We start from the raw sequence: 16,283 nt of genomic DNA on the forward strand, positions 1-16,283 counted from the left end.
AGATTCAGCTGGGATGACAGCGTGTGGTGCTACTTGAGGGTGACCTTCTTCGCACATGGTGGCCGGCACTAGCCGAAAGTGAGATGCATTTCTCGTTACTGACTCTTGTTTCCGTTGGGCTGTTATCATTCCGTGGTTATTTTCCGTCACTGTCCATGGATCCGACTCATAGGGGAGCACTAGTTTGGTCCGGGGGTCTCTGTTCTTCACCATCACTTCGTCTTCTGGAGTAATATCCCTGGTGAAGGCTCCATGGGAGCGGCTTTATTTTTTGTTTCTGGCTCTCCTGCTTTCTTCTATGCGCTGCCAGTCCGGTTCTGCGGCAATCCAGCTGTTGTGTATCGGCAGTTCTACTTGTGCTGGGAAGCCGAACATTAGGGTGGCTGGGCTAACTTGGGTGAATGACAGAGGTGTCGGTCGATACATTCGCAGGAATCAATACACTGCAGGCAGCCACGGGCTCCATTGCTTCTTCACGATGTGCATCAGTTTGGTCAAGGATGCAATAAAGCGTTCCGCATCCCCATTCGCCTGGGACTAATATGATATGATATATGATATGATATGATATATATGATATGGGGTGATGTGGTGGTGCTGGACATTTAAGTTGTCAAGAAAGTTCTGCAGCTCACACCCTTTAAACGGGGGCCCATTGTCACTTTTGATTTTGTTGGGTATGCTATGTACTGCAAATATCTTCTCCAAGGTTTCGATGACGGAAGCTGAATCTATTGACCAGACTTGTTCATCTTCGAGATACCTGGTGAATTCATCAATGGCAACCAGCAGATATGCTTCATTTACAACTAAGCAGAAGTCCAGGCTGATCGCGTCCCACCTCTGTTGACTCTGAGGGGGGCAGGCGATTGGTTCCGGCGGGCTTGATCATTGTGTTGCTTGGCAGGCTGCACATGCGCCTACCAGCACCATTACTTTTGCCTGGATGTTTGGCAGCCACACTCACGATTTGAGGAACGCTCGAGTTTTAGTGATGCCCTGATGTCCCTCGTGAGCTAACTGCAGGGCTCTTTCCTCTAGTGCCAATGGTAATACTATTCGGTGTCCTTTCAATATGACCCCGTCGGCAGACACACATAGTTCGTCACACACCTAGTAGGTGTTGCAGGAGGTTTTGGGCTGCTGCTGTCTTGTTGGCTGTATCCGCTAATAGGGTTTTCTGGGTCCCTGAAAGGATGGACTCCTTGACTCACTGGAGGCATGAGTCTCAGTTTCCTTGATGATCTTCTCCAATTTCATTTGTTTTGGTCTGGCGCACACAATTACATGGCATATGTGTTTGTCTGTCTCGTGGGTTTTGTCTTGTTCCTCCTGCATTGCTGGCCAGGGGTGCCGAGACAGGTAGTCTGCTGGATTGTCGCTTCCTGAGCGGTATACAATGTCAATGTCAAATGGCTGGAGTTGTAGCATACAGCGCTCGAGCCTGGCTGGTGGTTGCAGGGCAGAGCCTTTAAATATGGGGACAAGTGGTTTGTGATCCATGTACACAGTTGCATGGTTCCCCAGCAGGTCCACTTGAAAAAGGTGACACCTCCACAGGATAGCTAGGGCTTCATGCTCTATGTGGTCATATCTTTGTTCCGTGCTGGTCATTGCTCGGCTGGAAAAAGCTATGGGGTGCGTGTTCCCACTTTGGTCCGTTTGGGTGAGTACAGCCCCTAGCCCCACTGGGTTGGCGTGAACTAGCAGTTCTGTTTTGTGTGCTGTGTTCATGAACGCCATGGTGGTGTTGGGGAGTAAGGACACTTTGATTTTCTGCAACGCTTCTTCCTGTTCTGGCCCCCAGGTCCAAAGGGCGTCCTTCCATGTCAGGTGTCGGAGTGGGGCTGCAGTGGTTGCCAGGTCAGGGATGAAGTGGCTGCAGTAGGACACCATTCCCATAAAGTTTTGCACTTCTGACACAGTGGTTGGTGGGCAAGCCTTCTGTATGTCCGCCACTTTGGCTGGATCGGGGACAATCCTTTTGCGTTAAAGATATAGCCGAAGAAGGAGAGTTCTGTTTTGTCAATTTTTCAGCATGCAGATTAATACCGTACACCTCTAGGGCATGCCAGAATAGCGGCTAGCCGTGATTTGTGCTCTTTCTCGGATGTACCATAGACCAGGATGTCATCACTCACATTTGTTGTTCCGGGAGGTCTTGCAGTACTTTCCGGATCTCATGTTGAAAAACTTCTGCCGCTGATGAAATGCCAAAGTTCAATCAGCGGTATCATCTGAGTCCCAGGTGTGATGACAATTAATTATGTATCAAGACTCCTTCGCAAGTCGGATCTGGTGGTAGCCAGATCAAAGATCTAGCTTGCTGAAAATCATCGCTCCGGTGAAGTCAACAATCAGCTCATCAATCGTTGATGTAGTGTGATGTTCCTGCCCGATGGCGAGGTTTGGGAGTCTCATATCAATGCAGATCCGGACTGTGTTTGGCTGCTTGGGTTTTTTGGTGATTACCAACGGGGAGACCCAGGGGGTAGGTCCAGAATTCTTTTCAATAATGTGGAGGTTTTCAAGTTTTTTCAGTTCCTCCTCAACGGCTGCTCATAGATGGAATGGCAAACTCGGAGGCCGGACTGCTCTTGACTCGATGGACAGGTCGATGTGAAGCTTTCCTGTACAGTTCCTGAGGCAACCGATGCCTTTGAAGAGTTTCACGTGGTGTGCAATGATGTTGTCTAACTCTGGTAGTCGGATTTGGAGGGCGAAGTGGATGATCCGCAGTTTCTCTGCTGTTCTGAAGCTCAGTAGGGCTTCGACGCCAGCGTCCACTACATAGAATCTGGTTCTACAGGCTTCTCCGTTGTATACTACAGCCACTTTAAATGATCCTTTTACAGGGAGAGGTGTTTTGCTCCCAAAGGCATACAGGCAGACAGTCTTGCATTGCAACACAGGTTTCACGTGCATGGCCGAGAGACTGGTGAGTGGCAGGACGTTGACCGTTGACCCAGTGTCAATGATCACTCTGGTTGGCATGCCGTCCTTGAGCACCGTGAAGGTTGGCTGGGATTTCTGCGTTGTCTTTTTGGACTTCCTGTGTGGTAACACGGCCAAAATGAGGTGTACCTTCTCCGAGTGTCGATTGTGGTGCCCTGCATGTCGTCTTTGGGGCAACTCGTCTTCTAAGCTCTTGCTCGCTTTGCTCTCACTGCTGCTCGTGTGTGTTCTGTGCTCGATTGTTTTCGCTTTGCTTTTGCGGTTTGCTTGCTGACTAGTTCTTGTTCAGTGTCGCTCTTGTGAGGGGGTTTCTGCGCCTTCTCTCCGAGGCCTAGCACTAAGACAGACTGAGGTGAAATGCTTGAGTTTGTCGCACTTCCGGCACGTGGCTCTGATCGGCGGGCAGGGTTCATCACAGTGCCATGCTCCTCCACACCACTTACATGTTCTTTGGTTGTGCCCAGTCGATATTGGAAGAGTGGGCTTTCCTCTTGGTGGGAGCTTTCTAGCATTGACCGCTGCAACGGTTTCTGTTTCTGGCTCTGCGTCTATCAGCAGACAACTGATGGCTGCTTCCATCATGGCCAGTTGTGTTTCCGTTCTCTCTCTCTGGTGGCCCATCTCTAGAATGCGGTCTAGCGGGATATTCCTCTCGGATAGAATGTTTCTCCGAAACTTCTCGGACCGTACTCCGTGGATTACCTGCTATCTTATGGAAAACTCTTCATTGGGGAACTCACAACCTATGGCCATTTCCCGAATTCTTGAGTGGAAGTCAACAATTGTTTCTGTCGGCTGCTGCCTTGCTAGGCTCAGCTGAAACCGCTCATAGTCTGGATTCAGTTGTGGCGGAAATGTCCCATTCAATTGCCGCTTGGTAGTCATCTTCCTGGCCTCTGGATGGCGGTGTGTTGAAAAGTCGCAGTGCGAGCGTGCCTAAATTTAGCATGAGGAGTGTGCCCTTCTCCTCCTCCGCCACAATTCGTTTGGACTTTATGTGTAGTTCAAATTGCTGGAGCCAAAGTTCCCAACGAATGGCTGCCCCTTCCGCATATAGGTCGAATGGCTTCATGAACACTCCTTGGGCGGAGTCATGCCACGTGCTTCTCCCCACTCGCGCTGCCGGCGGGTTGGGGGGTTCTGCTGGGGCTCTGGGGTTGTGGGAGCTTGATGCTTGTTGCTCTTCTGACATGATTGTGGCTTGCTCCTTTTGTAGTGTTCTGGGTGGCCTTGTGTTTTGTTACCTGCTGTTGATCGGAGTGACTTCTAACTGCTTTTGTTTGCTAGGCTGGGTGGTGCACTCCCTACTTCTGATCAGTACATGTTTCCTGGACTGCCACTTTGGCTATTATGTTTCATTATCCTTTCTTTCCATAACCGGGTTCGGTGCTTGTCATCTTGCACCATATGGCACACTTCCCATGCTTTCTCTGCGAGTTTCCTTCACTGCCTCGGCTCTGGGTGGATCAGCTGTGTCGTCGTGGTCTAATTGCCACACACACGCTTCTCATGGGTGTGATCCTTGCCGCCAGTGTGGTATCATGTGGCCAAAACCCCCACTGTTGGCTGGGGGCTTTGTGCTGGGCTGTCTCCCCTGTGCTTTTCCCCCAGTGAGCAGACAGGCGTGTAGCAGAGCACCTCTAACACTTCCCACATCAAACGGTACATAGGCAGCAGAGGAAAGAAGGGCCTCCCCGAGTGGACCCTACCAGGAGAGTGAGGAAGAGGGTTCATGCCCCTTTTGGGCTGCCTCCTAAGAGGCCTCACTCTGCTAGAGGTGCATCTCCTCCCTGTCAGCTTACTCGCTCATGTGGCCCTAGCCGTGGTGGACTGCTCTACTCTGGACCAGGCGCCTCTTTTGGTTGTGCAGATACTCTGATTTTCTGCTCCACTTACCCACTTTCCCATGAACTATGCGCCCTTCCTCCTATCTCTCATTCCCCACATCTTAAGAATTTGTTATAAACTCTCACTTTTACCACATTTCATATGTCCGTTTTTTGTTATGTGAGATATGATATGGCATTTATAATGAGCCTGTACACAAGTGTTTCTAGGCGTGACAAGACAAGGAGGGGGAAACAGAGGGAGGACAAAACAACGATCTTACTAGGCCTTCTGTCATTCAGAATGCGCAAGTTCAGGGAAGTGGAAGGGGAGAAGTGCCGGGGGGGAGAGCAAAGGGCAGGTAACTCACTCAAAAAGTGCAGCCAGCGGGTGGCTCAGTGCAGGTAACTCAAAAGGTGCAGCTCATAAGTGCAGAGAGAAAGGACTGTAGCGTTGCCGATACAGACCACAAGTGCTGGGGGAGCCGGGAGGCAGTGTGAAGTGCAACTGGAAATGCATGAGCCTGGACCCAAGCTGAAAGGGTAGCCAGGTGACCAGTGAGTAGGGCAGTCGGGACATCAGCAGGAGAGAGGAAGAGAGAAAGCGGAAGCGAAGAGGAAGGTCTTGAGTTGCTTCCAGAACCGGAGGTGTTTCTGCTAAAGTTTGAGAGAGGCAGGGAGGCTGTTCCAGAGGGAGGCCCCAGCCAAAGAAAGATCTGCGCCCAACTCTCTGCTTGGAAAAGCGACTGACCCCCAGAGAGTTGAAAGTGGATGAGCAGAGAGCTCGAGAAGGGAGATGTTTAGAAAGAGAGAGTTGGATGTAGTGCGGTCGCAGGCCCCAGAAAGGGTTACCAGACATTTCGTCGAAAAAAAATGGTCGACAGGACATTTGGTCGAAACCATTTGGTCGAAAACCAAATGGTCAAATTTTTTGTTTTTATTATTTTCACTTTTTTTTTTTTTTTTTTTTTGGGGGGGTCCCTCCCCAACCCCCTTTTTTTACCCTTTTTTTCCCCTAAACAAAAATCTAAAATATATATATATATATATATATATATATATATATATATATATATATATATATATATATATATATATATATATATATAAATAAAATAAAAAAATTCGACCATTTGGTTTTCGACCAAATTCCGTCGACCAAATGTCTTTCGACGAAATGTCTTTCGACGAAATGTCCGGACACCCCCAGAAAGCCTTGAGAGATACGATCCCTGGGCTTGAGGTCAAGGACAAGTCTTGCTGTCCTGCTCTGGATAAGTTGTAGAGGTAGGAGAGTAGAGGCAGGAAGATTTAGAAAGAGGCTGTTTCAGTAGTCCAGCCTAGAGAGGACCAGTGCTCTGGAGACAGTGAGCTTCTGAGGGAAAATGAGGAAAGGAAGAATACCTCTGAGGAGATGCAGCTCATAGTTTGACTTCTTAGAAACGTCACAGATGTGAGGAGAGAAGCAGAGGGTGGAGTCAAAGATGACCCCAAGGTTCTTAGTCTAACAGGTAGGAGCAGGAAGAGGGCCCAGAGTGGGCAGCCAGAGAGAGCAGAAAGGAGGGAGCTGGTGTTCCGATAAGGAGGATCTCAGTCTTACTGGCATTAAGGTAGAGATCATTGGTGGCACACCATTCCTGAATTGCAGCCAGACAATCTGGAATGAGAGAGGGAGAAGAATCGGCCAAGGAGAGCCTGAAAGAGAGCGGGGTGTCATCCACATAACACTGAAAGTTGGAGCAGAAAGCAGCGATTCAGTGATCAAGAGGTGCCAGGTATTGGTTGAAAAGCCAGGGAGAAAGATTAGACCCCTGGGAAACACCACAAGCAGAGAGAGTGACAGAAGAGAGGAAAGACCCCAGTTGGACCTGAAAGGGTCAGTCAGTGAGAAAGAAGTTCAGCCAGGCCAGGGCCTGATCAGTGATACCCAGGTTATCATGAAGGCGATTGAGCAGGATGGCATGGTTGACCGTATCAAAAGCAGAAGAAAGATTGAGGAAAATGAGAACAGAAGGAAGGTTAGAATCAAAGTTAGAGAGCAGGTCTTCACGGGTGTTCAGGAGAGCAGTTTCCGTGCTTCTGGCAGCTCTGAAGTCAGAGTGGTGGTCGTGGAGACAACCAACATATTAAGTGTGTAGGTTAAGCTGGGAGATGGCCAGCTTTTCCAAGAGTTTGCTCAGGCAAGGAGTGATGGAGATCGGGCGATAGTTATCTGGAGAGGAAGGATCAGCAGAGGGCTGCTTGAGGAGGGGGTGCACAAGGGAGTGTTCCAGCGGAAGGTTCCAGTGGCAAAGGAGTGATTGCAGAAATCAGCCAAGGATGGGGTGTGTGTTTCTTGATGGTTCTGGAAGAACAGGGGAAACCCTGTTTTGATGAGACTTTCATAAATCGGACTTGTCTAGAAATATCGTCTGGGTTGTACAAGGGAAAGGAATAGAAGGGAGTTGGAGGGATGGCCACAGATGGGTTAGGAGTGGAGGAGGAGGAGGAGGAAGAAGAAGAGAGGGTGGACAGGATCTCCAGAGTTTTAGTGATAAAATGAGAAGCCAAGGGCATACATAGGTGTATATACATACAGGGCTTCCCTGAAGGCAGCTGTGGTTGGGGTCATGAAACTAAAACACGGTAATGGAGTCCACGCTGCAATTTGATTAATTCCTCATTACATTATTTAATATTTTCAACTGTTGTGTGTATCAGTACAGCTATAACGTTTAAAGTGATCCCAACACAAACCTGAATGCAGTCACTTCTTTACTCAAACTGGAAAATATTTATTCAAACACAATAAGAAAAGCAAATGCTTTTCTCATTGTGTTTGACTAAATAAACGTGATATCTGGATTGACACACGTACCAGTTGAAAATATTAATCAATTTAATGATGAATTAATCAAATTGCAGCATGGACTCCATTACCATATTTTAGCTAAAGGCATAGAGAAGGCCTGGGAGGGGACAAGAGAGGTAGAGGCTGCAGCAGGATTGGCCAGCTCCTTGCAGATTTTGAAGAGTTCAGTCGAGTTGTTAGATGCCGCAGAGACACAGGCTCGGATGTGGGCTCTCTTTTTGGTGAGGACAGAGAGTCTGTATTGTCTTTGGAGCAGGTGGCAGGCCAGTTTGTCAGACGGTGCAGCTGATGCCTTCCACTTCCTCTCAGCCACCCTGCACTTGCGTTTGAGGGTGATGAGGTCAGAGTCATACCAAGAGTTGCACTGGGATTTGGGCTTCAAGAGGATCATCATGACAAGGGCCCGTGCATCAAGAGTGTTAGAGATAGAAAGATGAAGGCTAGATAGGGCTGTGTCAGGGTGTGAGTCATCCAAAGGTGCAGAAGGAGGAGAGAAAGTAGCAGCGAAAGCCTCAACTGACACACGCTTCATGGATTGGTTGACCGAGAAGGTAGGTGGCAGTGCTGGAGTGGGTTTGGCCTGAGGGGTAGAGAGAGAGAGAGTTGAGAGGAAAGGAGAACGTGATCACTCAAGGGTAGAGGAGTGGTAAGAGGGTTGGAGAGGGGTAGGTCTGAGGAGATCAAAACATCCAGGGTGAGCCCTGGAGAGTGAGTCGGGCCAGAGGGAAGAATAGAGAGAGAGAGTCGCAGAGGTTGTGAAAGAGTCCTGAAGAAGGGCAAGTAGCATCCATGTTGATGTTCAGGTCTCTGAGGAGGAGAAGTTGAGAGGTAGAGGAGACGAGGGAGCAGGAAAGGTCTGCCCACTCAGAGAGGAAGAGACACGAGGATCCCCATGCATGTTTCTCCTTGCTTGCTTTGATGCCGTGGCCACGCACATCCTCCTGGTTCCGCTGTCTGAGGTAGCAAGCCGTGCCATCATGTGGAACATGATAAAAACAAGGTGGAGGCTCCAGAATCTCCACAGGGGCACACGGTTCCAGGGAGGGGCGGGGCTGGTAGCATGCAGGGGATGCTGTACTCCTCTCGCACAGCCTACCCCTCTAGGAAGCCTGTGCATGGGAGGTGAGTGTATCATCCCCATTCATTTAGCATAAGCAAAAACCATCGGCTTTGCCAGTTTATATTTTTGGGTTGTGTTTACCCTGTGATATTATGACTAATCATATCAAAGAGGAGAGGTTTTAAAAAGTAAAATGTTTGAGGAACAGCAGAATGATGATAGACCTACACTTATGCAAATAAGGGACGGCAACAAATCTAGAAAAAAAATAGAGATGTTTTTCAAAACCAAAGAGGGCACGGTCTCACAATACACAACAATATAGGAAACATTTAAAGTCTGGTTACAGGGCACTGCGATAGCAGTAACATGAGGGATCCTAAAGAACACCAGGAGAGATTTGGGGGACCTAGAACAGGAACTGCGTAGACTTGAAAATGAATATGGAAACACTGGAGGTAGTGGTCCTCCTGGGAATTATCAAGGGAAATTTGCTAAAGTTCCGCGAATTGGCGGATCAAGAGGCACATTTTATGGTGAAACTGGTCCAAGACTGCAGATACAGGGAGGAAGACAGGCATGGCCGTTACCTGGCCAGGATGGCCCGGGGTGAGATTACACACAGATTATCACAAGCATAGAGGAAGAAGAGGGACAATTGCAACGAAGACAGAACAGATTAACGAAATATTCACAAAGTACTACAAGAAACTATATGGTAGAACAGATACCTGTACTAAGGGAGCGGTAGACCGGTATTTGGGGGAGATAGCGCTCATTAACATTGGCACAGAAGCCCATGAGGCACTTAATCAGCCGATTACACTAAAATAAATAGAAGAAGCCATCTCCTCTCTGGCCTCAGGCAAAACACTGGGCCCAGATGGGCTGACAATAGAATTATATAAAAGATATAGAGATATTCTTGCCCCACGGCTGCTTAAGGTATGGGAAGAATCTTACACAAATGGCAACCTCCCGCCGCCCATGACTGAAGTGATAATAACAGTGCCGTTGAAACCGGGCAAGCCACTGAGGGAAGTAGCCTCATATCTCCCATTATCATTAATCAACTCTGATGCGAAAATACTTGCCAAAGTCTTGGCAAACAGGCTACTTCCATATATGTCCCTACTTGTTCATCTCGACCAATTGCGTTTCATCCTGGAAGGCCCACGGCCTTCAATTTGAGGTGACTATTTGGGATTATCTCACAGATAGACCCTAATGCATCCACCGTGGCTGCCTCGCTCGATGCTGAAAAAGCCTTCAACTCAGTTTCCTGGAACTTCTTATTTAGCGTACTGAAGCAGTTCGGGCTGGGGAGCCATTTCAGCAGAAATGTGGGACTACTTTACAATAACCCGACGGCGACAGTACGTACCAATGGGCTCACATCAGAAGCAATTCCATTAGCCAGGGGAACCCGACAGGGCTGCCCTTTCTCGCCCCTCCTGTTTGCGCCAACGATTGAACCCCTCGCACAGATGGTGAGGGACAGACATGGGCATAGAGGAATACACATAGCAGGAGCCCCATGCTTTATTTCCTGTTGTACCCATACCACAGAAATAACGAGCATGTGATACAGGTAGGATGCAACGTGTTATGTCCTATTAAAAAGACTTACTTCCGGTTAATACAGGCAAGAGGCATGGTATATGGCTGGGGGCTAGAAAAGCATTCCATAGGAACTACCACGACAGGGCCAGGCATCTGACCCTGCCATGGGGGAATGGGGACCCCTCCCAACATGGGCAAGAGGCCTACCAGGGCACTTGCCAGAGTCAGCCCTACTCCAAAGGTGGGTTGAGGGATTTGGGAGGGCCCAAGTCTCTGTACCCCCTTATGGGCCTGGTTGCAAGTGGGAAGTGCCACTTTTAATCAGCCCATGCCTACCATACAACATGCTGGCTAATGTTTTCTCTTTTTCATTTCAGAACTACCAAACCCAGAATTCCCTATGGCGAATGAAGTTACATTCAACCCACCGGTGAAAGATGCAGCTGCGCACACAGACCCGGCAGAGCATTGCTTACTGCAGACCAGAAATCAGGACGTTCAATTACACTTGGCCACAAACACTAAAATTGACAATTGCTGTACCGGGCTGCCATTGTGGAACAGCTTAACTGGGACCTTATGGCTTCCCGCGTGTGTGACCTGGCCCCTGGGGGAAGAGCGAGGTAGAGATTGGCCCGAGAAACATCGGAGCACGAGAGCAAATGCAAGGGGGGGACAATAAAAACAGATGAGCAGAACGGGAGAGTGTGGATTGTTTGGGTGAGGTAAAAGAACGAAGAGGCAGATCAAACGACCAGGCACCAGAAGGACGGTAATGCCGGGCAATAGTATGAGAAAGGATGGGCGGAGTATGAGAAAGGAGGGGTGGAGCGGAGTGTAGAGGAGTGGGGCAGTAGAGTTGAAGGTAAGAGTAAGGCGCTGACGTGAGATAGAGTAACATTGGAGGGACAGGGGAGAGAGGGAGAGAACGAGGGAGAGAAAGTAGAGAGCAGTAAAGAAGAGAAGGTAAGAGTAGAAGGAAGGGAATGGAAGTAAAGAACATTAGAGTATGAGAGAGTGAGACCTGAGTGGTTGGTAGGCACCAATTCATGTTTGGAAAACTATTGTAATTCTATTGGGACACAGGCTAGGATTCAATTATCAGACCATGGAGGCCATAAGATGGATAATGCTGTTGCCTTTAGGCCCTCACAACTAGCCCGTAAGATTTTAGATTGAATGGGTTATCAACCTTTAGTGACCATCCTTAGTCTGAGCGAAGTCTGAGCTAGGGTGGGGGAATCCCAAGAGAAGACGAGAGAGGGTCAACCCTTAGTTGGACCTCCATGAAAATTATAATAAACAACATTGAACTGTTAAAAAAAGAAACTTTGAAAAAAGAAATGTAGCTTTTAGATTGCGCTTCATGCCAGAGACCAGCTTCTAAGCATACGATCGGAATTCAAACCTGAAATGCTCTGCATTGTCTTGCTTCCAAGACAAAAGCATTGCCCCAGAGTTATCCTCCTGACCCGTTCAAGGGAATTTGTGTGTTCTTGAGGCCATCTGCGACACTGCACACTGAGATTGTGGTTAAGACCAGGCAATTCTTGTGCTAGAGCATTACACACCTAGATGGAGCATGCAGAAGTGTGAAGAAGAGCCTAGTGCATGGTTCTCCCAAACTAAAGGAAAGCAGAAAGCTTCAGAGAAATGAATTTTCTTTAGGACAAGAGGCTTTGTAGATTCTAATGAACCTGGTAATTAACATATGAATCTCTTTTAAACCGCCTTTCCCTACATTTCTCTAGACTACACAGCAACTTAAGATTATTTATATTTGTATACAAGCACAGTAATTAATATGTGCCGGGAAAGCTACAGCAAGAATCCAGTTTGGTCAGACTGTCCCCCAAGCTACATTGCGTCCCCCTCAATGACTTAGAAGGAGCCCAACCACTGCGCAGCAACACAATGACAGTTGCATGACTGGGAACCCTTAATTCAAAATTCTTCACTCTGTTCCACTGAAAACCAGCCCGAACAAACCAAGTATCACCACCACAGAGATACACTCACTGGACGACCGTGATCGGCCACTCATAAAGACATTCAGGAACTTCTTGGAAAAAGGGATGTCGTCCTCAGGGGAAGAGTCATCGGATGGGCAGACAGAGCCCCTCTTCAGCATGTCCTCCTCATATTCCTCGCCAATGGCTGACTCATAGGGTGAGGAGACGCAGTTGTCGTAAACTGTGCCAGAGTCGCTCTCATCGCTGTAGCCTGTGTAGCACTGCTTCAGGCTGACCAGCTCCAGCTGGACATTCTCGTCCACCACTAGGGTATATTTCACAGAGTCATAAGACAGGGCACTTGTGTCCGAACTCACTGATGCCCGCTGGGTGCCATAAGAAGATCGGTAGCCATGGCCACCATTGCAGGATGCCTTGGCCATGTTGCACTTTTCCGGCGAGGATAGAAAGTCTAGCACCTCATCCTCCTCACTGATTGAAGAGTTAGGTTTTCCTGACATTGACTGATAGTTCAAGGTGTCAACATCTGAACTGGTGGACATGCGGTTCTCGCTAGACTGGGAAGGAAAGCGCCGGTCTGGCTCCTGTGGGTCAGAGTTCTTCTGCACTGGTGTCAAGAAAATCTCCTCAGTAGCCTCCAGCCGAACATCGGCCTGATATCGGATGCGGTCCCGGTGGGCCTCAGACCCCTTGGTACTACAGCTGGTTCCAGGGTGGTGGTGCACCTGCTGCTGGGGGTGATGTTGGTGGTATGGTTGGTGAGTTGTCCGGCTAGTCCCAGGGTGCTTCTCAGGGACTCTGGAACCCACATTGGCTGTGGCTGCTGCACTCTGCGTAGCTGTGCTGCGGCGGCAAGGGCTTTCTGTGGATGTGCCTCTGTCTTTGGTGGAAGCTGCACTGTTTCTGAGGTTTCCCTCATCACTCAGGCAGATGTGCTCATGTGGTGAAGACTGTTCTCCTAAAAAAAGGGGACAAGAAAAAATCCCAGATTAATCATTTAGCTAACTCCATCAAGCAACTTACCTCCCACCCAGCCAAATCTGTCACATCTGTCCTCCAGCCCACTGCATAAAATCCAAAAGTGAAGTCAGCAGGGTTATATTACTATGGGTGGTTGTGGTGACTGGGGTGGTGGTGGTGACTGAGGTGGTGGTGGGGACTGAGGTGGAAAGTCTAGAAGTAAAGTAAACACAGAAAATGGCAACCACAGACTGTGTGATTCTGCATGTATGAACTCAGCTGTTTTAAGGGTCTTATGTGCCAGAAGTGCTCTTGGTGGGATGTTGTGTGTCAAGTGTGAATTTTGGAGTAGATATGCTATGAGCGCTTCATGGGACATCCATTGTGCCGCCAAGTATGGCATGTGGGGGGCATTCAGGTTGGAATTCTCGTGTGTGGGGGTCTTGTTGGCGATTGATATTTGTACAAGAAAGTTGTTTGTTTGGGGCTGTAGGTGCTTTCCATGGCCTGTGAGAACCGTTTCTGGGAATCCTGGTGGCTGTGAATGTAGGTTGTGGTTGTTCAAAGGGATGTGAGGTTTGCCTTTGGGTGCTCATTGGCCTGCCTTTCTGGGAGTTGTCAGCACAGTTGGCAGTGTTTCTATGGGCTGGTTTATGTAGTCCCTTTAACGTTGCTTGTGGGAATTTTTGTGGGTTTATTGTTCAGGGTCCTGTGTGTTGTGATTCCCCAATATCTCTAATGTTCATTACTTCTCTGATGGACGAGAAAGATCCCAATAACAGTTCACTGCATAATGGGGAAAAGGTAATTAGAATAGACAGGATAGTCAGAGGGTGGTGGTCTAGTAATTTCATCGTTAATTGGAAGATTTGTATTAAGCACTCTAAATAGAAAATAATAACAAAACACCAAAAAGCATTTAATGTATAGAAGAAAAGTCGACAACATAGATTAGAGCTGCAAATGCAGCTTACATTCTTATTAACCAGTATCTCTGCAACAATAAATGTAACAAAAATTGTGATCTATCAAACCTAGCATTTAGAAAACATGAACGTAACGATTTGATATCCACTTTATGTCCGTGTCTATTTCTCAATTGATGCTGAATTTTGCTGTCGGTCTTGTTCCCATGTTTTTATGCAAGGAAACTGAGGCCTGGGATGATAACATTGTTTGGTCAAATCACACAATGCAGTCAAGTCACATGCGGGGACAGAGTGATCACTGCCACTCAAAATACTGGATGCCAAGCAGTGAGGAACACAACGAATGGGGGTAATGGAGTGCGATAGCCGTACTCAACGCTGCATGCTGTGTTGTGTGCTGCCTCACTGGGTGGACCTACCAGTCTTTAGCGGTGAGGAGGATCGTGACACCCGCTCCTGCCAACTGTTCTTTTTGCCCAGCGAATTGTTGTTCAGTGTGTCCTTTGGAGAAAAACAAAGGAGCTTTGTCAGAAATCACAGATGGGATAGAGACAATGGGTGCATTGTGCCCAGGGAACAATCTTCATTCTTCCCGGCTTCTCGTGCATGCATTCCAGAGCACCATGTTCCGCTGTCTCTTGGCCGTCCCGAGCCACAATCTCAATCTCAGGCCTGCAGCTACCAGTCCACATCAACTCAGTCCTACCAATACCCAATGTTCTCACATCTGTACACCTGAGCAATATCTCTGCTTATTGCAACATCCTCAACATGGCTGATTCTCCGTGCAACCCCCTCAACACAGCCTCTGCTTATTGCAGCTCCCTCAGGATCCATTGCTCTTGGAGATTCGTGAATATCAACTTTGTTTTCCTGAAGTCCTTGCTCTTTTTCATCCTTCGCATGCCTCTTTAACCTCCCACCCCTCACCTAGGCCCTACATCAGCACCCTGTAACCTGCAGTGAAACGTATTTGTATGTTTGCCATGTTACAAATCATTATCTTATCAATGCACCTCATTCCACCCATCTCGAGGACACTCCTATCCCACACCTCTCAGGAATGGTTCTCTTTGCAGACCTCTCAAGAACGCTCTTTGTTTCAAACCAGTCACGGCCTTTCCTCACTACAAACTGATCAAGTGCTGCCCTCATTCCAACCTGCTAAAAAAAATCTCTCCTCGCCCTCTGCATTTTCTTAACAAGGCTGGACCTTAAAGAATTTCATTCCAATTTTTTACCTTGGAGTCTGTAGGCGGGGTGTAGGAAGGGCGTGGAGGAGGGGTGGGGTGTTGGAAGCGACCGGGGGGAAAGCGGCAGAGGGTGATGCTGACAGCGAGCCAGGGAGGGAAGGAACATGCCAGAAGGAAGGACCTGAGAGGCAGTGGTGGCGAAAAATAGGTGGAGAACAGGGTACATACACCACAGAGAAGGAGGGAGGGAATCTATGCATAGGCCCAAATGGCACAGATACATTTGAGAGCCAGGGAAAATCGCCCAAAACACATACATTCCCTGGCCCAGACAAACAGCAGTCCCACCACATAAAGTGTTCATGCTGCCGTCAGCAATTAAGCAGGCGGACGTACTAGACAGAGTGACTTTTCAAGGCATATCAACTATATAAACCGAACTGCTCCCTGAAGGAAAGTCCACATTTCCTACAAATTCTCGGGTCTGAGGGCAAGCTGCCAGCCCATCCTGCGCTTTGATCTAAACAAGGGCACACGCCCATAAGACATGTGCTTGCATAAAGTAATATTCAGTACTGTTCGAGCCGATGCTAGTGACATGGACGCTGCACCTTTTAGGTGGGATTGAAACCCAGTGACATACGAGAGAGATCACCATCATTCACATCCACACATGAGGAACATTAAAATGGATGTGTTTATGATTAATGCCCTGTTTTGTGAAAGGCTCTGTTAGAGGCGAAACACGTGTCAATAAAAAGGGGCTCTCCTACGGGAGATATATGAATTGATATCTTCACTCAAGTTGTCTTATTATTCTAATAATTAATAAGTGTGGCGCAGTAACTGTGTGAAAACATGGCACAATTAAAAATGCAAACCTACCTCTGCATGCATAAATCTGCCGAGCACACACTATGGACACCACATCACTGGCTGTGCCACACATCCACACAGGAGCATGTTATGACCC

The 16,283-nt window shown here is 48.2% G+C and overlaps 1 protein-coding gene across 3 annotated transcripts in view; it reads right to left on the reverse strand.

The window, feature by feature from the left end:
* MAPK8IP1 (mitogen-activated protein kinase 8 interacting protein 1) overlaps positions 1-16,283 on the reverse strand; it is a 499,492-nt gene that overhangs the window by 117,324 nt on the left and 365,885 nt on the right. For all 3 annotated transcript variants that reach the window (XM_069623253.1, XM_069623252.1, XM_069623254.1), the window contains exons 4-5: positions 14,537-14,618; positions 12,275-13,186 (exon numbers count right to left, since the gene is read on the reverse strand). In XM_069623253.1, the coding sequence (XP_069479354.1) occupies positions 12,275-13,186; positions 14,537-14,618 (994 nt within the window). The remainder of the gene's footprint in view (positions 1-12,274; positions 13,187-14,536; positions 14,619-16,283) is intronic.

The sequence above is a fragment of the Ambystoma mexicanum genome, chromosome 11 (genome assembly GCF_040938575.1).
Source record: "Ambystoma mexicanum isolate Mex_15411 chromosome 11, UKY_AmexF1_1, whole genome shotgun sequence".
NCBI classification, from domain to species: Eukaryota; Metazoa; Chordata; class Amphibia; order Caudata; family Ambystomatidae; genus Ambystoma; species Ambystoma mexicanum.